The sequence below is a fragment of the Erythrolamprus reginae genome, chromosome 5, assembly GCF_031021105.1.
Source record: "Erythrolamprus reginae isolate rEryReg1 chromosome 5, rEryReg1.hap1, whole genome shotgun sequence".
Lineage (NCBI taxonomy): Eukaryota > Metazoa > Chordata > Lepidosauria > Squamata > Dipsadidae > Erythrolamprus > Erythrolamprus reginae.
Window position 1 is genome coordinate 59,374,469 of NC_091954.1, and position 26,090 is coordinate 59,400,558.

The window sequence follows — 26,090 nt, forward strand, 5'->3', positions numbered from 1 at the left end:
GGGGCCGCCACAGAAAAGGCTCTTCCCCTGGGTCCCACCAGACGACATTGTTTAGTCGACCGGACCCGGAGAAGGCCAACTCTGTGGGACCTAACTGGTCGCTGGGATTCATGCGGCAGAAAGCGGTCCCGGAGATATTCTGGTCTGATGCCATGAAGGGCTTTATAGGTCATAACCAACACTTTGAATTGTGACCAGAAACTGATTGGCAAGCAATGCAGCCTGCGGAGTGTTGGTGTAACATGGGCATACCTATGTGTGTGCCGCACCCATAATGCAATGCATGCGTGATTCCCCCTATGCACCATGCCACCGCACATGCAATCCCCATACTTCCCCATGCACATGTGACCCCCCCATACTTTCCCTGCCACCCATGCATGCGCAGTCTCACATGTACCACCCCCATGCATGTGTGGCAGAGATCTGAAAATCAGCTGGCCGACGGGAAGTGCATGCATGGTGGAGCTGAGTTGGGGCAACAGTTCATCTGTCATAAGAGAGGGCGCTGTGTGCCAAATCTGGCACACATGCCAGAGGTTCACCATCACAGTTATATAGGAAAAGATGTAGTACTTGGCTATGTCAGCACTACATGTGAAGACCCATCAATACTTTTTCAATTATAGATAGTTTTCATGGAAAAAGTACACAGAAAATGTCAACCAAGCCATATTACTATTTCTGTCCTTGAAACCTAGCAATAGCAGCATGCACATTCAAAGAGTCAGAAGCAGGCTATTTGTGATAACAAAGGGTGGATACTTCAGTTGGTCTCATATGAGTACGCTGATAGGAATTATCAGGTTGCCTACAGATGTTCAAAAAAGCTATGCTATCGCAATTACCCAACCTCCAATGGAGGTCAGACTGCATTGCAACCTGCCATTCTTGTTTATGCCTGGCACTTATTTAAACAAGGTATTCCTTCTTCAATTTTCAACTTTCCAAACAGAGCTGTAAGATTGTTGAGACTGAAAAATAGTCACCTAATTTTTGGATAAACAGTAACATTGTTAAATGGGTTCCTTGTTTTCTATACCAAATGACTGCATCTATCCTAGTCATCCCCAAGGGAGGATTATACATCAAATTATCTTCTGCAAGTTAGCAACACTGTTTTCCAAAGCTCCCTGGATTAAAAGCAGTCACTAAATTCTGAGCATTGGAATAACAGGAAGGTCAAGTAATTTTTGCTGCCCAACCAAAATATTCATTCTGTTTGGTCAGACAACAACAAGAATTTGAGCACTTAAAGCTGGTTTTCACTTGGATTACAAAACAAGCAAAAGGGGCCAAAATATATAGTTAAAATATATACCACTCCTATTTTTTTGGCCAACAGAAAGAAAAATATTCATACAGAAGTTAGTAGCCCAAGCAGCCTAGTTCTGTGAAAAATATTGCCTGTTACATGCTTCTCTGTGCTACGGCTATCTTGAATAAAAATTGAAACAGAAAAGGGCACGGTAGTTTGAATTTGGCACATTTAGGGCTCAGAATAATATTTGTACACACCAGACATTATCTGTATAGCTTGTGAGTTGCAAACTGTGTAAGTGTAAATCCAGATTTAACTCCCTTAATTTAGCATAGATCTAAACCAGCAGAAGTAGTAAGGGTTTGTGTACATTTTTATATTCAGGGACAATCCTGAACAGAATTATTTGTAGCTTACAATACACCTGACATAAGAGGGCTGTATATAACTTAAAACCAATAACTATCTTTATGGTCTAATATAGAATAATACACTTGTAATGAACAAATGACAGGCTGAACGAGAACAGACTGCATCAAACATTGAGCACAGCTGCAAAGATGTCCACAAGTATCTCCAGGTAGTCATCTATATTTTGCTTGTTAGATGCATGAATAAATTACCTATGTTTGAAAAAATGCATAATATATTTGCAATGTTATCAATTGCTAAAAAGATTTCTCTGGCTTATACCTAGAAGTGGTAAGTAGAAAGAACATATTGTCTATTGCAGGGAAATTCAGTCAAACAGCTATTTATATAAACTCTGGAGTTTTTGTTTTTTTTACTAGCATCAGACTAAGCAAAGAATTCTCAAGATGTTTCAAGAACTTGATGAAATCAAAGTGTTACCAAAAATCAAGTGCTAAAATTTTAAAATCTTTAAAGATGTTTATAGAAACAGTTATGCTCTCCCTTTATGAAGAAAGAAATAATTATTGAAACAAAACATACACATCAATAATTATCTTTATTTTCTCTTAGATACAAGACATGGATTATACCATTTAGATGTGTAACTTTGAATTCAATGGCACATTTCATCAATATCCAGAATGAGACTTATTAAAGAAAATCTTAAAGTGCAACTTATATGTTGCTATTGTGACTGCCAAAGCTACCTTTCCTCTTCTTTCACAAATAGGATATTTCTTGGCCCCTAAATGGATCTAAACTGCAGAGCAAAATTTCTCTTAAACCAATTCATAGAACACTTCTAAACTTCATGGAACATTTAACTACACAGAGCAAAGATTAAGAAATACTCATCACCACAAATGTATTTTTGAGTTGGTCTGGATTTTTAAACACTTCATGATTATTAAGAACAACAACATCTGGAACAACCCTTGACAAAATCACAGTGAATTGCAAAAGCTGGTTTAATTTGGAAAAGCTTACATTCTATGATGATACTTAACAATATCTGCATCCCAGGTTCTTGAGAAGGATTCAGTAGGTGGATAAAAATACCAAGTCCAGTCTAAACATCTGGCTGACTGTGCAACAAACTATAATAATATATTAAATTTATATGCAATGTGTCTCTAGACTCTTTCCAAGAAAATGAGACAGAACTTTTGAACCTATTGTGCCACCAAAATTCCCATTAAGAGTTATGCAAGTAACTCTTTTCAGAGGAAGGAAAAGTATTTGAGTAAGTTCTACCATTCCCTGTCAATTTTCGGCCATTGATTCTTTTGCTTCAATGGGGTATTTTTAATTTTAAAAATATACTTCACTGTATAGTTCTTATCAAGTATCAGGCTGATAGCAGGGTTCCAAACTTCCAGTAGGCCCATTGGGCTATTTTTCGCCTTCCCCAGACTTCAGGAAGGCCGCCTGAGGCCTGAAGAGGGCGAAAAATAGCCCAACAGCCTAACTGGAAGTTCATTTCCAGACTTCTGGTAGGCCCGTTGTGTCTGTTTTTCACCATCCACAGGCTCTGGAGACTTTCATGAAGTCTGGAAAGGGTCAAAATGGCCTCCACCCTGCCCTCTGGAATGCCAAAAATGGGCCGGTGTGCACATGCATGTTGGACATAGGGCAATGCCTCGTGTGCCCTCAGAAATAGCTCCACATGCTGCCCGTGGTACCCTTGCCATAGGTTCCCCATCATAGCTATAGTCTGTTGAAACCAAACCTGAATATTTAATTTACCAATTTTGGATATTATTTGGAAAAGTAGAATAAGGACAACAGAATAAACTCAGTGGCAGATATTTGTCAATGTAATAATGTTCCTTCTCCGTGCTGATAGAACTTGTCTATGAAATTATGCAGCCACACATATTCCTCAGCAAGCTTTGTCATGCATATTCATACTAGTTTTTCCATATTCCAATATGCATATACTATAATGTCTCCGAAATCATCTTGGGTGGAGTCATATTCTGAGTATGCCTTCTATAGTAGAGCCATTACTGTCTTAATGTCTCTCTTAACATGTTGTCTGTTGGATCTATCTGTAGATATTGTATCTATTTTTGTAAAGGACATGAGTCCCACTTTTATATAAGCCTACTGATAATTTTCCATCCTGATTTCAGTAGATCTTACATCCAGGTAAGGAATGAAATGAGTCAACAGGACTCAGATGCTATACTTTAAAATGTTACATATGCGTAAGTATATTTAACACAATAAATATCATTTCTACCTCTGTCCTTTTAAAAATATTTGCTAGTCCTGGGCTGGCAAAAGGTGTTACGGTCTTGCTGGGTAATAAAGGAGAAGTTGTCCCCTTCTCAGACTACCCTTAACCCCTTCACTAATGGCAACCAAACACTGCAGTTTTGACCCTTTTTTTCCGGGCAGAAGTGAGTGTCATAAGCATGCATCTCCACCAACACAAAGAAGAGAAAATCACTCCAATTTTTGGTGCCATTAGCAGCAAAAACAGAGTAATTTTGACCCCTTTTGCTGTGAGGAAAGGAGGAAAGAAAGAACTTGCCTTTCTCTCCCTTTTTTTGTTAATGGCTCTTTGCCTTCTTCGTTTCTAACTCCTCCTATGTCACAATTCTTCCTTTTCTGCTTCTGTTTCCTCTTCCACCGACCAACTGCTTCTACCTCTACCAGACCAACAAAAGGAGTAACTAATCCTTTAGCTACTAAAGGATCTACTTATTGGCACACCATTTAGAGGGATATCAGAAAGGAAGCTATGCTTGAAACTATCACTAGTCTAAGAAATTCCCTTCAAGAGAAATGTGGTTAGTTAAAAACTGGACTTATTTTAATATATGCTTGTTTATTGTCTTTGGTGTTTAATGGAATAGATTCTATGGTCTTATTTTTAATTGATTTGTTTTTGAATATTATACGTGCTCCGTATTATGAGATGGCAATAACTGAAGCAACACCATGTATACCTAGGTATCCTTCTCCGCCGGCTGGAGGGGTTGGGAGTGGGAGGCACTGTTCTTCAGTGGTCTTCCTCCTACCTCTCCGGTCGGTCGCAGTCAGTGTTAGTGGGGGGTCAGAGGTCGACCTCTAGGTCTCTCCCTTGTGGGGTACCTCAGGGGTCGGTCCTCTCCCCCCTGCTATTTAATATCTACATGAAACCGCTGGGTGAGATCATCCAAGGGCATGGGGTGAGGTATCATCAATATGCCGATGATACCCAGTTATACATCTCCACCCCATGTCCAGTCAACGAAGCAGTGGAAGTGATGTGCCGGTGCCTGGAGGCTGTCGGGGCCTGGATGGGTGTCAGCAAACTCAAACTCAACCCAGACACGATGGAGTGGCTGTGGATCTTGCCTCCCAAGGACAATTCCATCTGTCCGTCCATTACCCTGGGGGGAGAATCATTGACCCCCTCAGAGAGGGTTCGCAACTTGGGCGTCCTCCTCGATCGATAGCTCACATTAGAGAAACACCTTTCAGCTGTGGCGAGGGGGGCGTTCGCCTAGGTTCGCCTGGTGCACCAGTTGCGACCCTATTTGGACCAGGATTCACTGCTCACAGTCACTCATGCCCTCATTGCCTCGAGGCTCGACTACTGTTACGCTCTCTACATGGGGCTACCTTTGAAAAGTGTTCGGAAACTTCAGTTCGTGCAGAATGCAGCTGCGAGAGCAGTCATGGGCTTTCCCAAATATGCCCATGTTACACCAACACTCCGCAGTCTGCATTGGTTGCCGATCAGTTCCCGGTCACAATTCAAAGTGTTGGTTATGACCTATAAAGCCCTTCATGGCACCGGACCAGATTACCTCAGGGACCACCTTCTGCTGCATGAATCCCAGCGACCAGTTAGGTCCCACAGAGTGGGTCTTCTCCAGATCCCGTCAACCAAACAATGTCGCTTGGCGGGACCCAGGGGAAGAGCCTTCTCTGTGGCGGCCCCGGCCCTCTGAAACCAACTCCCCCCAGAGATTAGAATTGCCCCCACCCTCAACCAATTGTCAGAATGTAGTCATAGCTGGTCAGGAATACAATCCACCAGGTCATCTGTTAAAACAGCACTGGAGAGGTCTGTCAGTCACCAGTCAAAAGCCCGAGAAAGAGCTTATGGCCAAATACCAACTCGGAATAGCGGCTATCTCTTATGTCTCTTATGTCGAAAACTAAATAATCCGAGAGATAGTCTTTTAAATTGAAAAACTCACAATAGAGTGCGGTTTTCCTCAGGCTGCAATGAACTGATTGTTTCACCCTACCTTTGGTTCCTATGGTAGAGTGTGTAACGCCTCACACATCAGGAGGGCGGAGGGGTGTAGTGGTCTTTGAGTTTGGCCAGCATAGCCTCCCATGACACAGTGTGGATGGACTGAGGGGCAAAAAGTGCTTGTGCTGTCTCAAACATCTCTGTACCACAAAACCCTAAGAAGTAGACAGGTTTCCTATCCCCCGATAGCTCTATGCAAGTGTTGGCTATGAGGAAACATTCAAATCTTCCCACGCAGGACTCCCACATCTCACCGGGTGGGTTAAAATGTGTGAATGTGTTTTGAGTCACCATTTTTGTTTTGCAGAGTCGTCGAGGGTGGCCTCAGCAAGTGACATCTTGTCACCAGTAGCAGTTTTGAATAGTGATTGCTCCTTGCCTCAGTTTTGTGATCCCAGCCTTCATTGCCAATGCTCTGTAGTATAAGCTGGCCAGGTGCTATAACTGAGGTGACACCATGTATGCACTTTATTAATAACAATTCAGTAACAACTAAACTAACATTCTGAGGTAATGCCGTTAGACAGCTCCCTTTTATAACTGGCTGTCAAATGGGCTGGACAATTGCAGCCGTTCTTCATTCCCGCTCTTAGAGTGGCCCCGAATGGCATATTACAATATATTTTACAATATAGTTATAATTTCTGAATTATGTTACAATTTTATATTGTAGTTTGCTTTAAGACTATGATTTTGAAAAGCAAATAAGTAATGCATAAATAAACTTTTAAAACTTTTTTGTTTTACAAAAGTTTAAAAACAAACTTTAAGCTGCTTTGAATATTAGAAATAATCACGGTAAGAATTAAGAAATACACACATGCACATATCCCCATACACACACAACCTCCCCTTCTGTTCTTCTTTCCCAGTTGGTCTTTGGTTGGGGTTTGTTTGTTTTTTTGCTATTCTTGAAAAACATCTATGGTCTGTGCACTAGAAATTATTAGTAAAAATTAAAATCAAACACATTTAGAACATGATTGATCAAAATTATTGCCTCAAATATTACAACGCTATTAGATGTTTGTTTGGAATTTTGCAACCATCCCAGATTTGCAGAAAGCAATTCACTCTGAGTGGCAGGCTTCCATTTTTTGTATATAAGCTGGGCATGAGGTTGTACCTCCTGTTTCCACTAATAGCTGTCAGTGTTCTTATCCTCAATTTGTTGTGTCCTTTTCTGAACCCAGTTAGATTGTTGGATTATACAACAGCCCATTTAAATTTCATTAACCCTGATTATACATTGGAAAAAGCATCAGTTTGCATACATGTGAGTTTTGTTTCTATTTCCTGCCATGCAACAATTCTTTGGCTATGGAAGAACTATTGAGATTGCAATTTACCAGCCTTTACTCCCATATAAATCCAATTGAAGCATTTAAAAACTGAGAAAGGAAAGGAGATAACTAGGAGGCTAAAAAGATCTTATATGCCCTTTGTCTATTTTATACTTCAAAAACTAGTTCCCATGTATGCTGTGTTCACTTTCAGTATCAGAGACTAACTAGTAGAAACTACTTGAAATGATGTAGGATTTTTAAAAAAAGTTAAAATAAGAATAGTAAGAAAATATCAAGTATCCTCAGTAATGTGCAAATTATGATGGGGGGGGGGGATTTCTGAAAAAAACATCTCTTCAACTCATGTAGTCATAGTAAGCCAGAGTCAAACAGCAAAAGAGCAACTAAGACAACTATAGCTGTTAATTCCAAAACCACAAATAGTTTATTTCACCATTTGTTGTTGTCTTCCATGTCAAAAAACCCAAGATTCAACAGAAATTATAAAATGTATTCTTGCCTTATCTAAATGAAGTTCTGAATTTTCCTTGGTTCTGTTTTGTGGTACTTTAACAATTTTATCATCATTATTTTAGTTGTTAATGCTTTTGATTGCTCAATTGTTTCTTATATTTACTATAAGAGTGTGTGTAACTAAAAGCTACTGGTGTTAAGGAATAAATACTTTTAATGAAATAAAAAATAAATACGGGTCAGTGCCGTTAGTCCCAGAATTCAGCTGTTGCTGCTGGGATTCATTAGTTTTGTTCTAAATTTAGCCAAATATTAATACAAATGCATATCGAATTTTTGAAGCATATATTTTGCAAATCAAATTGTACAGACCCCATATTTGTCTCACCAATAAACTTAGCACCAGCAGATCAGACAGTGGAAAAATATATTAACAGAACAGACTTCCATATGTCATCATGAATGGCAGGAACATACATCCTATTATAAATGGGCTCTGTAAAGGTTTAATACCTGGTAAGGTACCAACCATGGTAGCAACAATTGTGTCAAGGATAGCAATTCTACCCAGTTACGTGAAATATTTTTCCTGGATCATTGTTATAACACTAGTCATTTTTGGGAACAGAGCCCCAGTTTTTCTTTTGTTTGCCCTATATATTCTTCCTTGTCTCTTGCTTTTAAAACATTTAAATATCTGAACTACTACATATGTAATACCAAACTTCACAAACTCACATGTGAGATTTTTTGGCTAACGAATGAATACTATTTATATACGTAAATGTATACAAAATAAATAATGTAGCAGTTATACTACCCTATTAATAGGAGTATTTATTTAAACCTTCACTCATTCTAGACCAGTGTTTCTTAACCTTGGCCGTTTCAAGATATGTGGAATTCTGGGAGTTAAAGTCCACACATCTTCAAATGGCCAAGGTTGAGAAACACTGGTCTAGACTGATGCACTAGTTTTAACTTTGGTTATAAAAGAGATCAGGAAGCTCTGATGGAAGAAATCTATTCTAGTATGACCACATGCAATGACTATGCCTGTGATGGTGAATCTTTTTTGGCTCCGGTGCCAAACCGGTGCACGCATGCTTGATGGCGTGTATGTGTGTGCCCACACCCATAATGCAATGCCCTCCTCCCATGCATGTGCACAACCCCCAGCTGCCCTCACGCATACGCACAACCTCTTGTGCTGTCCCCCGCACATTGTGCAGGGCTCACTGAAGCCTTAGGACATCCGGTAGGCCCATTGGGCTGTTTATCACTCTCTCCAGGGTTTAGGACAGCGAAAAATGGCCCAACAGTCCAACTGGAAGTTCAGAAATGAAGCGGAAGTGGAGCTACCCTACTACTTACCTTCAGATAGTTGCAATTGGGCCTTGCACACCTCAACCTATTTCTTCTGCAGCCAGCAAGGCTTTCCTGAAGGTGTCTGTAGCTGATATCAGAGCTCTGGATCAATCCGGAACTCTGTTATCAGCTGCAGAGACATTTCCTAAAGGTCTCTCTAGCCGATAACAGAGATCCGGATAGATCTGAGGCTCTGTAACTGGCTGCAGATACCTTCAGAAAACCTTGCAGAAGAAATGGGCTGAGGTTTGGAAGGCTTGTCCAAAGCTGAAAAAGTTCCTGAAAACCTGTGACAGCAAAAAGGAGGCTGGGGGTGATGCACACAAGTGAACTTCCAGTTGGGCCATTTTTCGCTGTCCCTGGGCTTCAGGAGGTTTCCCTGAAGCCTGGGGAGAACAAAAATGGCCAAAAAGAATGACAAAAAACAGCTGGCATAGGGCAAAGCCTGATGTGCCCTCAGATATGGCTCTGCATGGCATCTGTGGCATGTGTGCCATAGATTCGCCATCACTGGACCATCAGTGTACTCTAGATGGGGTGGTTTTTGAAGATAACTCAGAAATTAACAGCAGAATGCAGTACGCAAGCTAGTGTAAATGCACTACTACAACGTAACATCAACTTTTGATGGCTACACTGGTTACCAATAGACTTCCAAATGCTACTTTTTCATCTGTAAAACAGGTAAAATAGAATGGCTCTGAATTATGTCAGGGTCCATCTTTTCCTAAATGATTCAGCCTGTTATGTCAACAACTCCTTAAAATCCTGCAAGGGAGGTACAAAGGTTGTGGAGCAGAAATAGAGAATTTTTTTCTATAATAGCCTTATGATTTTAAAACAATGTAGCTCCAGGGCTAGGCTTGATCCTCCCTTATTACATCTCACAAGGCAGGAATGGTGGGGAGTGGTGACTTGGCTCCCATTATTATTGTTAAATGCCTTTAAACATTTCTGTATATACTTTGGGGTCACATTGCATTGTGTCAAGTTCTTTGATATATGTTTTAATGATATTTTGCTTTTGTATACTACCCTGGTGATTTAGCCAGTATAAAAATATATTAATAAATAAATAAAAATTAAATTCATTGATAGCTTTATGGATGGCACTTCAAATTTTCCTCATTTGTTTATTTACAATACAGTGAACCCTCGATCATCGCGAGGGTTCCGTTCCAGGACCCCACGCGATGATCGATTTTTAGCGAAGTAGCGGTGCGGAAGTAAAAACACCATCTGCGCTTGCGCAGATGGTGTTTTTGCTTCTACTGCCGCCCGCCCTTCGCCCGCCCACCCCGTTGCTCGCGCAACGGCTTCCCTGGGTGCCCGCTCGCTTGGGAACATCCCAGCTTCGCTCCCCAGCTGGGAAGCGGATCTAGGGAGTCCCCACCGCGCGCGCGTTGCTGGGGAAAGCGCGCGCGCTTGGGAACATCCCAGCTTCGCTCCCCAGCTGGGAAGCGGATCTAGGGAGTCCCCACCGCGCGCACGTTGCTGGGGAAAGCGCGCGCGCTTGGGAACATCCCAGCTTCGCTCCCCAGCTGGGAAGCGGATCTAGGGAGTCCCCAGCAACGCGCGCGCGGTGGGGACTCCCTAGATCCGCTTCCCAGCTGGGGAGCGGAGCTAGGCTGCCCCAATCTCGCGCGCGCCGCCCGCCCGCCCACGCTGTTGCCGGCTCCGCTTCCCAGCTGGGAAGCGGAGCTAGGGTGCCCCAAGCTCGCGCTCCAGCCCACCGCCGCTGGGGTCTTACCGGGGCAAGAGGGGGAAGACCCAGGGAAGCCTCTGCCCGGCGGGGAAACTCCACCATCTACGCATGCGTGGAAGGGCACGCATGCGCAGATGGTGGAGTTTACTTCCGGGTTGCAAACTAGCGAAATAGCCCTTTCGCGATCCTTGAGGACGTGAAACTCGAGGGTTCACTGTACTTGTTTATTGTTAAACCAGTCACTGTAAAATATGCACACAAAAAAGGAAAAGAGTAAAAAGTTTTGCGCCTTCTTACATTTTCCCATGCCCATATTATTAAAGGGAAAAATTCCTTGATTAGCAACTACCTAAGAAAAATTCCTATCTGTGGAAGTATAGTAGTCCTCAACTTAAACTATGATGGAGCCTCAAACCTATGTTTTTAAGCAAGACATTTATTAGGTGAGTCTTGCCCCATTTTATGACTTTCATTGTCACTGTTGCTAGGTGAATGCCTGCATGGAACATAGTTGTTAAGTGAACCTGGCTTCCCCATTGATTTTGCTAATGAGAAGGTTGCAAAAGAGTATCATGTGACCCTGGAACACAGCAAGGTTCAGAAGTATTTGATCATGTGACCATGGGAATGCTATAAATGTCATAAGCGTGAAAAACAACCATAAACCACTTTTTTCAGGGCTGTTGTAACTTTGAACAGTCGCTAAATGAACTGATGTAAGCAGAAGACTACCTGTACATGAAGCTGTGTAATGTTTATTTCATTTGACATAGGATGCAGCTGAAATGTCATCACTACAGATATTACAAGTATGGCACTGCTGTATTGGAAATGACTAATTTTGAAGGCATCATTTAGTTTTAATGTTACTGTGTTTCTGCAACAATGATTTTTAGCAAATTCTCCAAATTACATATTTAAATAAGTAAACAAGTCCCTTTTGTTCAGAAGGTAGCGTCGTATTTGATTAAAATGGCTCATTTGTTATCAACAGAGAGCATTAGAAAAGATTATATCTTTGGAAAATATTGTTGCTATAATTAAGTGGATCTCTGGCATAAAGCAGTCTGCAAATCTACAAAATATATTTATCCTCTGCAACACAACTCTATTATATTATAATTGTTTTGCTCACACTTTTCATCAATTGGTTTGTTAGCCTGATATTATTATATACATAGAACACACCACACAAGGGACAGAAAAGCAGATTCTATTATCAGACAAATACAGTATTCAATACGAGGTTTCATAATCCATCAGATTATAAATTTCACTTTACCAAAAATGAAAAAGTCTGCACAAAAATAATACATTATAAAATAACATTTTCAAATGGTGTTCAAGCAACTATGACTTAATTTAAAACTCCAAGTCTCTTTTTGCTCTCCAAGTGAAAATATTTAAACTACAGATTTAACATACATACCTCGGCAGAGGGATGTGGAATCCCCATACCTCCACTGAATACAGTGGGATACATTTCAGAATAGAAATGCAAAAGATTTCCCCTAGATTAATATTAGTCTCTCTGGAGTAAAATCAGCTACTTGGGAAAGCTTTCAATGATGATGCAAGTTACATAAAATGAGCATGGGGAACCTGCAGGAACAAGGCATTACGTACTCGGCTAACAAGCTGGTTCTGCAAGATTTAAAGAGGCAGCTAACACAATACCACATTGGTCAATTCTTCTATTAAAAGCCACAAACTTGCATATCATCAAGGGCTGGGGAAGCAAGATTATGAGGAAAGGGGAACTCCAGCAAAAGTGCCAAATAAAATATAACCTATTCTCCCTGATGGATGCATGAAATATTTGTGCCTTTATATAATAGCACTCTCCCATTTTCAAGTCCCTTTCAGACTGTTACCTGTTTGTGGTGCCTGTGCTGTTGCCTCCGCTGCTATGTTTTCTTGACCGGCTCAGTCTCTGCAGTGGCTTTGGGTCCTGCAGCCCAAGACTTGTCATGGAAGGGAAGGCTGAGGCATACCCATGTTCACACTCTGCATAAATTATGATCAAATGGAAACAGAAGGAACAGTGGGTAAGAAACAGTATTTTCCAAAGACAACACCAACCGAGCTCTGAATGACTTCTCGGGCAGCACTCTCAGCTTTAAACAAACGTGAGAACACTCAAGACATAAAAACCACAGGCAAGGCACCTGTTCAGATAAGGCTGATTAGCTTAGAATCCAAATCCCTTTGAGTCCCCTGGTGACTGCATGCAGGTTTCTCTCTTTTTCAGAAGTGGTTTCCCAATGCCTTCTTCCTAAGGCTGAGAAAGAGTGAATGGCCCAAAGTCAGCAAACTGATTTCATTGTCTAAGACAGCACTAGAAGTTACAGCCTCCCACTTTGTATATTAACCACTACCCCAAACTAACTCTCCAGTCTATGTTCCAAGATAACTTTAATTTCTGTATCAAAACTTCTTGATCAAATCCCAGAGCACATTAAAAGACATTCATTCTGATGCTCTGCTCAAAATTCTCCATCTGTTACACGTGAATCACTTTGGCCCCACTTTGTCTTTCCTCTCCAAGCAACTGCTTCTTTCAAAACAAATTAAGTTGGACTGATTTCCAGGAGGACAGGCCACCTCAGTTCTTGCCCCTTCCTGAAAAGGTGTTACCTCGGTCTCTGCGATCCAGGTATTCGGCTGCCTCCAAAAGGCGCTGGATGTTGATCATCTCTACCCGCTCCATAGCCCTTGAGATGGAGGAGACCTTTCCCCGAACAACTGTGAAGGAGGACTTTGCTGCTTTGCCCCTGGTACTATGGGTGAAATAAACCTTAGTTCTCTGATTTTCCCAAGAGAGAAAAAGAATAAGGTAGGAAACGAGTAACTTGGAGAAAAGGTGCCTCTTGTCCTGCTTCTACGAAGTTAATCAGTGAGGCGTAAAAAAGAACTGAACAACTACTGCAGCAGTTACCCTGACTCATGGCCACATCCTACTTCAGTAAGATCCCTCTTTTATCTGTAGGTAATAACAGAGACCCTTCCCGCAACTCTTAGTCCTGACTGTCTCCCCCTTTGGTCTTGGCTATTCGTCTGCTTCTCCTAGTTCATCTCTAGCACTGCGCCCGACCTAGCTTCATACCCTTTTCTCGGTGCCCCCAAACATTTAATCTGTCCTTTAACCTCTTCTTAATCTACTCCTGCATTCTGCTTCCTATTGCCCCTCTCCTTCGTAGCCCCACACTTTTTGCCTCCTCTATCTCGATGCTGCCCCTGCATCCATCGTGCAAGCCCTCTCCCCCAAAGATCTATCGCTTTCTCCGCCTTCTGCAGCAGATACTGTATGTCCCTGCCTCTTTCAGTTTGTTTACCTCTGCTTAGAAATCATGGAGGGGGAGGGGACGCACATGAGACTTTCAGCCCCAATGTCATTTGGGAAATGTAGTTCTCGACGTCCTCTCCCTGCAAGTGCGGCGCGTGTGCACCACTTGCATTATGGGAGGCTTCGTTTTTTTACGTTACGCATGTTGCCCGGACCGAAAAAAAGCTCATATAGCCCTCCCCTTGGTATGGTTACGGCACGGAGTTAATGTGGGGAAATCCCTTCCTTGTTTACAGAAAAGAGCGGCCATGAAGGTTGGTCTAATAATAAACAGAATTCTAGGATTAATGGAGAGCTTGTCTTATGCGTTCCCTTCTAAATAATCAGTTTGGGGATTTGTTAAACCTCAAACCGTTAATTGCATAAACTACTAGGAAAGGAGTTCCACGGATATCGGTGGATTGCTCCATTTGAGCAGTTTTAAATCAAGTCAGAAAGGTGCCACAAAATTGCATTTTAATTATTATAGCAGCCATAATAAATCCATCTATTAAACAATCTATTCTACATTCCTATTTCGTTTTACCTCTTCAATTATTTCAAGAAACTTTTAAAATATAATTTATAATCAAATCTTCTTTTAGAAATTAAAGTAAGTCTACAACAGAAAACATGTTTGCTTGAAACTTAAATTCCATCAAATGTAATTAAAAGTACATATTGGATATTAATTTTAATGTGAAATAAAAGTTACTTAAAATTAAATGTTTATTACAGTTACGGACAGCAAAAATAATTATTTCTGTTTTGGAGTCCTATGAGATTTATCCTATGGAATGACCCCTATGTCTAAAATATTCCCTTTTCTCAGGAAAATAAAACTAAAAAAAAATCTTTGAGTAATGTACAGAAGCAAACAAGTCCTCTGATGTGATTAGTATAATTATAAACCTAACCAAAAAGTAGCAAACTAAAGTTTTCAGGAAAATCAGTAAGCATAATTTCTGGTCTTAAAAGCAAATAATAAACTAACATCCTACAAAGCACTAATAGAATCATACTTTAAACTACTAGGGTAAAAATAGAATCCACCAAAAAAATAAATACATCCCTCTCCCTGTATAGAGAAACTGAATTTTAATTTAAACAGACTGCTAGGCAAACAGAATTTTAATTAAAACATGGAGGAATGGAAAATGTTGGAAGATGATGATGTGCTAACTGGTCAGAATGAAAAGCTTAATTGAGCAGTTTGTAATACTGTATTTTCATAATTGAATACAGAAAGTATTTTGCAGATAAAAAATAAACAGTGTTCCCTATGTTCAGTTTTATCCTTAGCAAGCAAACTGTGCATATTACATTGTTTCAATAAGAATTGTAGAGCAAAATAAGTTTTATTCCTGAAATAAATAAACACACATCCATATTAAGCACATTAGGTATGAAAATAACTTAAAAGTGCTTCAGATTTGTAGATGTGCAACATAGTTCCTTTCTATGGGAGCAGTCTGACTGTTTTCAGATTTCCATAGGAGCTTTAAAAAGGGGATTACTGATTAATACACCCATTAAAACTAATACAACCTTTAAAACAGTGATCTTTTTTCAGGTTTGTCTCAAAGCTAGAAAAAAACCTGAACAGTAGAGAGGTAATATGTAGCATTTGCTTGAGATCCAATAATTTTCAAAGTTTATATATAAGAGCATTAACTGGCCAGATGCTCCAGCCAGTAATACTCAGCTTCACCCAGTTGTCCCAACTACCCCAAGTTAAGGGATTACAGGACCATAAACAGAAACTTACATGTAAGAGGGTTGGTAGTTAAAATACTAGGACAGAAACTACAAAGTCATGACTTCCAATCCTGCATTAGGCATGAAGTCAATTGGGTAACTTGGTCAAGTCACTCTGTCTCAGCCCTTGGAAAAGGGCAATGGTAACCACTTCCAAAAATGTAGCAGGCACTTATAAGTCACCAGAAGTGAAGACTACTGCAAGGTACATTCAGATCTATTTCCACAATTATTGTTAAGACAGAATCCTAAGTAAACAAAATGTGATCATTTTTATACAATATTGGTACATTTGAACATTATTTTATGAGGTTCAATAATGCTTGTTCTACATGGAGGATTGCATAATAATTCAGCCTTATTCACTGACTTGTAAACAGGATCCAGAGTTACACTCCACTTAATCTATTTTTTCCCATCAACTTCTGCATTGCTTTTCTTTCCAAAGTGTAGTACATGTACAGTAGTCCCTCACCTATCGCTGGTGTTACGTTCCAGACCTGGCCGCGATAGGTGAAATCTGCGATGGGGAATTTATCGACTGATAGTACTTATGTAAGTATTTACAGTATATTGTAATTGTTTGGTAAGTTTTCATTGTTTTAAGTGTTTATAAACCCTTCCCACACAGTATTTATTTTAGATACAGTACCTGTATTTAAATACAGTATTTACAATTTTAGATTTTTATTTTTTTTAAAAAAACCTGCCGATCGAGTTTGGCGGGCTGTTTAAATCTGCCGATCGACTTCCTCAGAAACCCGCGATGAAGTGAAGCCGCAGTAGGTGAAGCGCGGTATAGCGAGGGACTACTGTACTGTATTTAGTTGTTTTTAAAGTTACATTGTAGCTTTTGATTGATAGTGCTAGTAGCTCTGTCTGGAAACACCTTATGTGCATCAAGTCAATAGAAGCCAAATTAAATCATATTACTTAGTGGTTTAAAGATTTTTGCATAGGCAAGTTTCATCATGATATGATAGATCATTTGGTTCTAGGATTTCATAGGAATACACAAAGGAATATTTTCTATAAACCATAAAAAGCTTGTGAATTACTCGAAAATATTTCTTATTGTGGTTTGTTATCATAGACCAAAACTGATTAACCCAGATGACATATATCTTAATTAATTTTCCTAAATAATTCTTATTTAATGTAATCATAGAAGTCTCAAGATACTTTTTTTTTGCCTGCCTGCACTTCTCATAAGAATAAATATTCCTGTAGGAATTTCATTCAAAAGATATAGATTTAAATTACATAGATCGAACCTGATAGGCAGGATATGATACTGAAGATGGTTGGAAAGAATAATAATTGTAGTGTGATAGAGCTAGAAGGCTATTGACCCAGGGAAGGTCATTGTACAGAAAATATCACTCTTGTTAAATGAATGCTTTTTTTATAGTATTGGGGTTTTAATTATTAGTTTTAGTGTTAGGTTGGTTTTCACTGGTCATATTGTATTGTATTTTATTCTTATTGTTGTAAACTGCCCTGAGTCTGTGGAGAAGCATAGAAATCCAACCAAGTTAAGTTAAATTAAATTAAATTAAATTAAATTAAATTATTATTAAATTAAATCTTGTAATCTGTGAATGCTCCAACACTGGAAGTTTTTAAGAAGATGTTGGATAACCATCTGTCTGAAGTAGTGTAGGGTTTCCTGCCTAAGTAGGGGATTGGACTAGAAGACTTCCAAGGTCCCTCCCAACTCTGTGATTGTTGTTGTTGTTATTACTTTATTAGAACTCATGATTAGCAATGACAATGCAATACCCAACCTCAAAAAACTCACCCACTCTTCAAGTCCTAATAGTTCTGGGAAACTATATTCAGTGGTTATATAACAATAATATATAGTAATAAGTAAATAGGTGTATTTATATTGCAACCCTATCCGTGTCAATTTAATGGGAAAGCTAACTAGTGAATAACATTACTGGGATTATCCAATTGGGACTGCAAACACCTAGACAACTCCTGAATGGCAACAAAGAGGAGATAAAGTTCATTAGTGTTAATCAACTGTGCTACTTTGCAATTCACCAGTTAGTGTATATTTATTTCCTTGTTCATACAACTGTAGCTAGTGATGTTCCATAGCTATTCAGAGAAAGCAGATCAAAAATCTGGGAAGAAATTTTTGGAAAGTTCTTTAAGAGATCTTCCAAAGATACGGTTAGTGGCAGCACAAAGAACTGTACTGATCTTCTTACAAGGTAGCATGAGTAAACTATATTTCACTTCCAAATTCAGCAATAATTACTGATCAAACATCATTTTAACTAATATTTTCCCTTTGGTTACTTCATCCACATTTTTGTTTCTCAGTTATATCCAACAACATGACTTGGCAGGCTGTTGGGATTATAGAGGAAGAAAATGAAACATAAAATATAAAGTATAATTTGAAAAGCATTATAATGTACAGTACTTGCTGCCAGTGATTATCACAGATAGGACCATGTATGATCTAATCAACTATTTTTATTCCCTAATGAATACTACTTTATTCTTCAAAATGTTCAAAGAATGAATTACACTCTTGCAAACATTACATTTATTCCATATCTGATGCAATTTAAGAAATACATACGATTTCCAGTAACTAAAATTTTTTGCTCTTGTCAGCTGTCTCCTAAATAACTAAGTAAAAAAATAAACAAATAACCCAGTTACTTTGCTTTTAGGCTGCACTACAATCAGCTTTAACAAAAACTGCAAGATTTTAGACTATGAATTAAGAAAAGATAGTTGTGAAGAAATAATGTAATCTACAATCTTCTATTTTATTTCAACAATATCAAAGCATATATAAGCAATAAAATACATCATGTATGTTAATACTTTTCTTGATACATTGGGGATAATAACAAGTTTTATCCAGGTGCTAAAATTCAAAGGTCTGCAAGCAAGAGTATCTCTTTTATTCTAAATTGTTATTACTGTCTGTGTAAATAGTAAGTTCTCTATATATCAGTGGCATATGAAAAAAGAAAGTAAGGTTACCCTTCATGGGTAGCACTGTAATTGAAACCACAAATTATTTTGCTATACCTTCTGGACAATCTCTTTATTAGTGGAATGCTTCTACTTGAAGATAAACAATGCCATTCTTTGTACAAACCTCTAAGCTGTATTAAAATTGCTAGTGGCCTAGAAAGAATTTGATGGCTACAAAGTGAAAAAAAACGCAAACAAAAAAACCCATTAAAACAGGCCTGTTTTCTGCAAAAAGTCCACTTATTATTATAAAAATAAAAGTCATGAAGCTTGTAATAGATTTTATGTCAAATTCAAAGAAATCAGGAAGGAAGATAAACAGCATCAAAATGGTGGCAGCCTGGACTGACCAACTGAATAATCCCCTTTTTTTCATGTGCTCATTGGATACATGTAAAAAAGGACCTTGGATTCTTTGGCAATGGCTGCCGATAAGGTCCCACAGAGTTGGCCTTCTCCGGGTCCCGTCGACTAAACAATGTCGTCTGGTGGGCCCCAGGGGAAGAGCCTTGTCTGTGGCGGCCCCAGCCCTCTGGAATCAACTCCCCCTGGAGATTAGAACTGCTCCCACCCTCCTTGTCTTCCGTAAACTACTTAAGACCCACCTATACCGCCAGGCATGGGGGATTTGAGACACCTTTCCCCCAGGCTTATTATAATTTATGTTTGGTATGTATGTGCTGTTTGGTTTTTAATTATGATAGGGTTTTTAGTGGGGTTTTTTTAATATTAGATTTGTGCCAGTATAATATTGTTTTTTATCGTTGTTGTGAGCCGCCCCGAGTCTTCGGAGAGGGGCGGCATACAAATCTAATAAATTATTATTATTATTATTATTATTATTATTATTATTATTATTATTATTATTATTATTTCCATGTTGACCCTTGTGGACATCTCTGCCAGTAGCTGAGCACTCTTCATAAACAATCCTTTGCATTTTTTTCCTCAGGGCCATTTTACTGGTCATACTTTCAAAGAGAATAATGTTAAAACTTTATATTCGTGTGGCAGATTTCTACATGGTGAATATGGCTATGCAACATTTCATGTTCTAAGACCAAAAAAAAAAAAAGGTTTCACAGCATGGAGGAATTCTCACACGGAACCCCACAAAGAAATCAGTATGTTTTTTCCCCAGGATTTTGATGCTATCTCCTATCACTGCAGCTTCAGTCAGACAGCTGCAGCATAATCTTGGGGAAGGATTTGAGAGAATTGAAGACAAATTGCTTTATGCATACCTATACATGCTGAACACGCTGACTTAAATTCAAAAGCATTACACAACAATATAGATAATGAAGTTTTTATATAGCAATTTTTCTCATTTTTAAGTATGTTAAAGGGATGATTAATTTCACAGTTGTTTTGGGTTTTGCTCACTTGTAGCATTTCCATAGCAGAAATTTAATGCGGATTTGCATTCCTTCTGTTTTTGTGGGGCATTCATTTTCTACTGTCACCTAATTATTACCCTGTGGTTTTTGTTCTTAGTTCTTTTTATTCAGACTTGTAAAAGAACTTTTAAAGAAAAGTCATTCAATTTCACAGCTACAAATGCCTCCAGTTACAAAGTGAGATTTTGACAATGATCTAAAAAAAAAAAATCACCAGAGTTTAATGTTTATTACAAAACTTCTATGTATTACTTTATCTTGCCAGTTTGAAAAATCAATATTTCAGCAGAAAACAAATACTTTGCATTTATATATTTTAATGGAAGATCCAAGTAGTACTTATAAAACCACATGTTTTAAAGCTTTGATATTTTACAACTCACTGTAATTGCAGGACTGGAGTACAAAATTTAACAGTAATGCATTATGCTGTTTCATTACACACATGCGTACTTTAATATATAAACTACTTTCTAGTAATGAATTCATCATTAGGGGAAAATACAATATTATCAATAGCATGGAAAGCCAATTGCAGTATTAATGTTAATAATAAAGATTAGGCAATTTTAGGCCTGTAGTCTAATATTATAAAGTTTGTAAAATCATTTTCTGCATTATTTGCAATCAGTCTTTTCCATCTGCTGCCCTCCAAAGCAACTGGAAATTCAACTCCTAAAAATAACTTCTCTTAATCAACTGTGGAGGTCCTAAAATTTGAAGTGTAACCCTGGTGCATCACATATACAGTTGCAGTAGCTTGTGTCACATAGTTAAAAATCATTGTTAAAACGATGTTATGATTCTCTTTATAACCTCCCAAATGAACAACTAAAAGCTTTTATAGAAGCTCTGGGCATATTGATTAGCAAAGTCTGGAGAAAATAATTATTTTTGCATAGATTCTACGTAACAAAACATTTTTTGCATGAGTAAATTGTTCCAGAGATGTGATGTGCCGGTGCCTAGAGACTGTGAGGGTCTGGATGGGAGGAAACAGGCTCAGACAACCCTGACAAGACTGAATGGCTGTGGGTTTTGCCTCCAAAAGATTATACCAAGTATCTATCTTTGGTTCTGGTGGGGGGGAGGGTAGAAATTATGTTGTGGGAGCACCTAGGGACACCCACATTACACCAATCCTATGCAAGCTGCACTGGCATCCAGTTAGTCACCGGATGCATTTTAAGGTATTGGTTATTATATTTAAAGCCCTATATGGCTTAGGGCCAGGTTATCTTTGGGACCGCTTCCTACTACATAGCTCCCAATGACCAGTAAGATCTCACAGAGTCGGATTCCTTCAGATTTTGTCGACTAAGCAATGTCAACTAGCAGGCCCACGGGGGAGGGCCTTCTCAGTCGCTGCCCCAACCCTCTGGAATTCATTGCTCCCTGAGATCCGGACTACCCCTACGTTATTGGCCTTCCGCAAAGCAGTGAAGAGCTGGCTGTTTTTGTAGGTCTGGGGCTGTTGATCTCACCATTATATCCTTAGCAGAATAAGTTATTGATATTGCTATTTTTTTTTTTCATTTTGCCCTTTTGCACAGAATTTTGCTCAACTTTCTAATACAAAGGTTTTCCTGTTCAGGAAGATGTAATACCCTTGCATGCCAGGTAATCCAATTTACACTAACTAAAAGCAAAGAATTAGGAACATAAAAGGGTTGCAGGTTTCCCTAAACTCCAGATCAAGCCTGTTTTTTGTTGGGTATTAAAAAAAAAACTATACCAAATGGGCAACTGGTAAACAAGACCCCACTACAGTTATCCTGTCCTTTCCATACCAGCAGTTACAATAATGGCCTGGACTCATAAGCCTTTGACATTGCACTAAATTAAAAGCAAAGCATGCTGTAAGACAGCAAACATCCTGTAAACCTTTAAGAGGGCCATATTTTTCTGATAGTTTAACTTGAAAGATGTAAATCCTGCTTAAGAAAAAATAAATACAGAAACATCCCACGCCTTTCAACCAAATAATTTATATTCCTTAGCAAAGCACAAATGTCTCTCCCTGTATATGCATAAACACATATCGGAGGAAGAACAACTTTTAGGAACAACTTCGCCGAGACAGGCTAAATGAAAGAAGCTTATTCCCTTGTTTTGCAATCTCGTACGAATCTGCCACTGCCCGCATAGCTGCCCAAGCAAGAAAGGATCGGAATTCGTGGCACTCGTTCAAGGCCCTTATTGTTATTGTGAATCTTCAACTTGGCAGCCCTGTGAACGCAAAGCAGAGCAGTGTCGCTTTAAGCCTGAAACTATGACATCATCTGACCACAACTCCCAACAAGGACAACTCCGCTCCATTCCAGACTCCTCCCATTGATCTTTAGGCTCAGCAACGCGTGACATCATAGGGATAAGAGAGCGTTCTCATTGGCGAAATGGCTTGAAATAATCACGCCCCTCGGGTTAAAGTACAGCCAATGGAAAGAGAGGAGTTTGTCTCCATGTGGAAACCATGTGGTTCTAAGAAGGAGGAGGAGCCGAGACTGATTATACTGTAAGCTAGCCAGGCGGATCAGAGTGCAGCCGAGGCAGCGCCGTTTGTTTTTGCCTCGGCGAAACTTTAAGAAGGATGTGGGGGGTTGGGATTTCGAGATGCTGTGAAATGTGCATGCCTTGTTTACTTTTTTTTAAAAAAGACTTGCCCTGGCCGCTCCCACGGAGGAAAAAAGTTTGACGGAAAATTCAAATGCGTGGGTTGCCCTCAAACCCTAAGTCACTGCAAACGCACCGATGTGGAGCAATACCAACCGGCCTGCCGATTTGTGAAAAGTGCAAAATCTCCGCGAGTCACGCGGACATTTAAACACACACGTTGGCAGCGGAGTTTGTGTCTTCCACCGAGATGTTCATTGCTGAAACCGAGACGAGGCCACCTACTCGCTCCCGTTTTATTCAAACAACTTGGAGGGCATCCAAAACCTTACAGATGCGAGATGACATTGGCCTTCATCGGGATCTCGGATTTCTAAAGCATAGAAATATTTCTGGAGGGGACACAGGGTGAATTCAGATCAATGACGTGCCTGCGGAGGAGACCCGCCTCTTGTAATATTCCGACTTTTTTTAAAAAAAAAAAACATTTTAACACCTGAAGTAACAAAAAAAAGCACGTTACTGGAAACATTCACAACCATTTCCTCCGCCCCGCAACCCTTGTCCAAATTATTGGGGGGGGGGGGGGAATTCCTAAGGCAAGGAGCTACACGGCAGTTTTTTGTGGCTTTTGACTTGGCTTGAAGTGTGTAAGGGGGAATCGGGAACGCCGCGCGCACGTTTGTTTTTCCTCTCTCTTTGTTTTCCTCAGCAACAAAAACGGGGCAGTTTGTGGCGAAATCAGAAAAAAAATAAAAGGAAAACGCCTAAAGACCCGCCTGAGCTCTCTTTGGGGGTGGGGGTGAGAGAAGAGAGATGCTTTTGTGCACGTCTGGCTTCGGGGAGCAGGGAAAACAACGCTTGACCTAGTTCTATCCTCCCCATCTCCGGTTCTGAGGAAACGAGATGGCCGGTTATAAACTGATTATAGTCCCACTTTGGCCGAGTTGCAACTAGAGGACTGCTCGACGCCGCCTCCCCGCCTCCTCTCGCTTGGCTACCTGGCTAGTTCGCTCTTTGCCTACGTGACTTCCCAAGTGGGGGGTGGGAGGACGGATACCTCCATTAAACTTGGCAGCCGGCCTCTTCCTTGAGCGATCGCGTTGCGCGGAAGCCAAAGGGCCCTTGCACCCCAATCCTAAAACAAAAACAGGGTGCCGCGCCAAGAACCGGATTGACCAGAAAGCCCAAAGGGCGCTGTTTAAAAACATAATAATAATACTCCCATTGATGACAGGCGAGCGTGTTAGCCATTGCAAAAACTGGAAAGCGGGGGAGGGGGGAGAGAGAAAAGGCTTTGTGAAGTCTTCGCACTGACTATCCCGTCCTCCCGGAAACAATGCCCACATCTCCACTTATTCATAAAAAAAAAGATGGGGACGAGCAAGGGGAGAAAGAAAGAAAGAGGGCGGTCAACAAAAGGCTAAGCTACTTGAACTGCAGTGGAAATTTACACTCCGGAGAGGGGTGACAGGAGGACGGTGGAAGGGGGGGGGACCACATCCATATTTGTACGGCCGATTTGTAAGGCAAAGGATCGTGGGGGGGGGGGGGGGAAGGTTGTAGAAGGTTGACACATACAAATAATAAACTCAAAGCCAAAGGAGAGTTCGATTCTCCCCCTTTCTCCCCCTCCTCCTTCCCACTGCAGGGGTTGACGCGATGCAACGCTTTCTTTTATTTTTCTTCCCCCTGACCTTCGCTGTTGCTAAACTACTAAGATGAAACGCCAGCCCTGCTGGTTAAAAAAAAATGTTCCTGGCTTGTTTATTGTTCTATCCAGGAAGGCTGCTCCAAAGACGCTGCAAAATGAGCGTTTCTGTATGGATTATTCTTTTTCGCTGACGGCAACATTAGCAAGGGAGGGGGAGGGGTGTTGGGGAAATCCTTTTTCCACAAAAGGGGGGAGGGAGAAATATGCGTGTGTGTGTGTGTGTGCATTTTTATTTCCCCTTTTGTTCTTTTCACAGAATACTCGGCGAGGTTTTTCGTTAAGGAGGAGAGAGAATCACGATCTCTGGGGTTTGCAGGGAGAGGGGGGGGAGGAGAAGGAAGCGAGAGTTGAAAATGATAAACAAGCCTTCTCTCTCTTTCGCCCCCCCCCCGCCATTCCTTCTAAAAAACCTGAAAGTGTTTTCTGTTTGTCTACCCTGAGGATCGTAAAGTTTGCTTTGCGTCGTCTCCCCTCCCCCATCTCTCCTAGTTTGGTCAGTTTTCGACACCCCCCCACCCCCGCTTTTGACACATTAAGAGCCTTTTATGGGGCCATGACACTTCACAAACACACGTATCCATAAATCGAAATGTCCTTCTGACATGACAGCTTTGTTCCGGATCACTTTATAACTAAGGTGGTGGTGGCTATATTTTTGTTTTGCTTTTAAGGAAAACCCGAACAAAAACAAACTGAGAATATTTTCTCATGAAATCTGTTGGCATGCACGTAAATTCCACTGGACCTAGGACAGGATTAAAAGACTGAAACGGTTTAATCTGCAGGTTCAACTATAGTCTGTCTTGTTGCATCTTCATAAACATTTTTCTTTATTTTCTGTTGTTGTTGTTGTTGTAGTACATGCCTAGCTTTTAATACATGTTTGCGTGTAAAGAAGCAGCCGAAGGAGCCAATGAAAATCAAAACTCCACTTACTTTTGTTTTCTTTCTCGATTTGCTCCAGGTAGCTGGCTGCTTCCAGCAAAATCTGCACATTCTGTAGGAAAGTGTTGATCTTCTCCATGGAGTCCTCACTGCTGGTGTTGAAAATGTCACTGAACGGGCACCTGGATGTATTATCTATCACTGGCAGTTGCTGCTGCCCTAGAACAGCTTCCCCAGCATCACCTTCACATCTCAGTTCTTTCCTTGGTCTGCCACGTTTCCCCATTGCTTCTGCAAATGGAAACTTTGAAATGTTTAAAGCCCTTTTGGCCGACTTTCCTCCTCTTGTTGCAGTTTGTGTGTATGTGTGTGAATGTCTAAGAGAGATTGAATGAATCAAGAGACCTCTTGATTCAAAGACTCCGCGCAGGTCCTAATGCTAGCATATTTCTGTGTACATTTTTTTCAAGTGGCAATGGAAGAGTGCTTTATTTACAGTACAATAGGGTCGAGTATACTGTACGTCACTTTCAAAACCACAAGAGACAAGGGAAGCAGGGACAAGCCCAATTGGGATGAAACCCATAAAATTACAGTTAATCATTATGCACTTGTAAATA

General features: G+C 40.2%; 1 protein-coding gene across 4 annotated transcripts in view; it reads right to left on the minus strand.

The window, feature by feature from the left end:
* The window catches only part of MXI1 (MAX interactor 1, dimerization protein), a 76,905-nt gene extending 51,064 nt beyond the window's left edge, over nt 1-25,841 (minus strand). For 2 of the 4 annotated variants that reach the window (XM_070752721.1, XM_070752722.1), the window contains exons 1-2: nt 25,522-25,841; nt 12,641-12,773 (exon numbers count right to left, since the gene is read on the minus strand). In XM_070752721.1, the coding sequence (XP_070608822.1) occupies nt 12,641-12,773; nt 25,522-25,756 (368 nt within the window). In that variant the 5' untranslated portion in view covers nt 25,757-25,841. Of the gene's footprint in view, nt 1-12,640; nt 12,774-13,403; nt 14,106-25,521 lie in introns of those variants that run through there. The other 2 variants (XM_070752723.1, XM_070752724.1) reach the window with 2 other exon arrangements.
* Nucleotides 25,842-26,090: the final 249 nt, after the last annotated feature.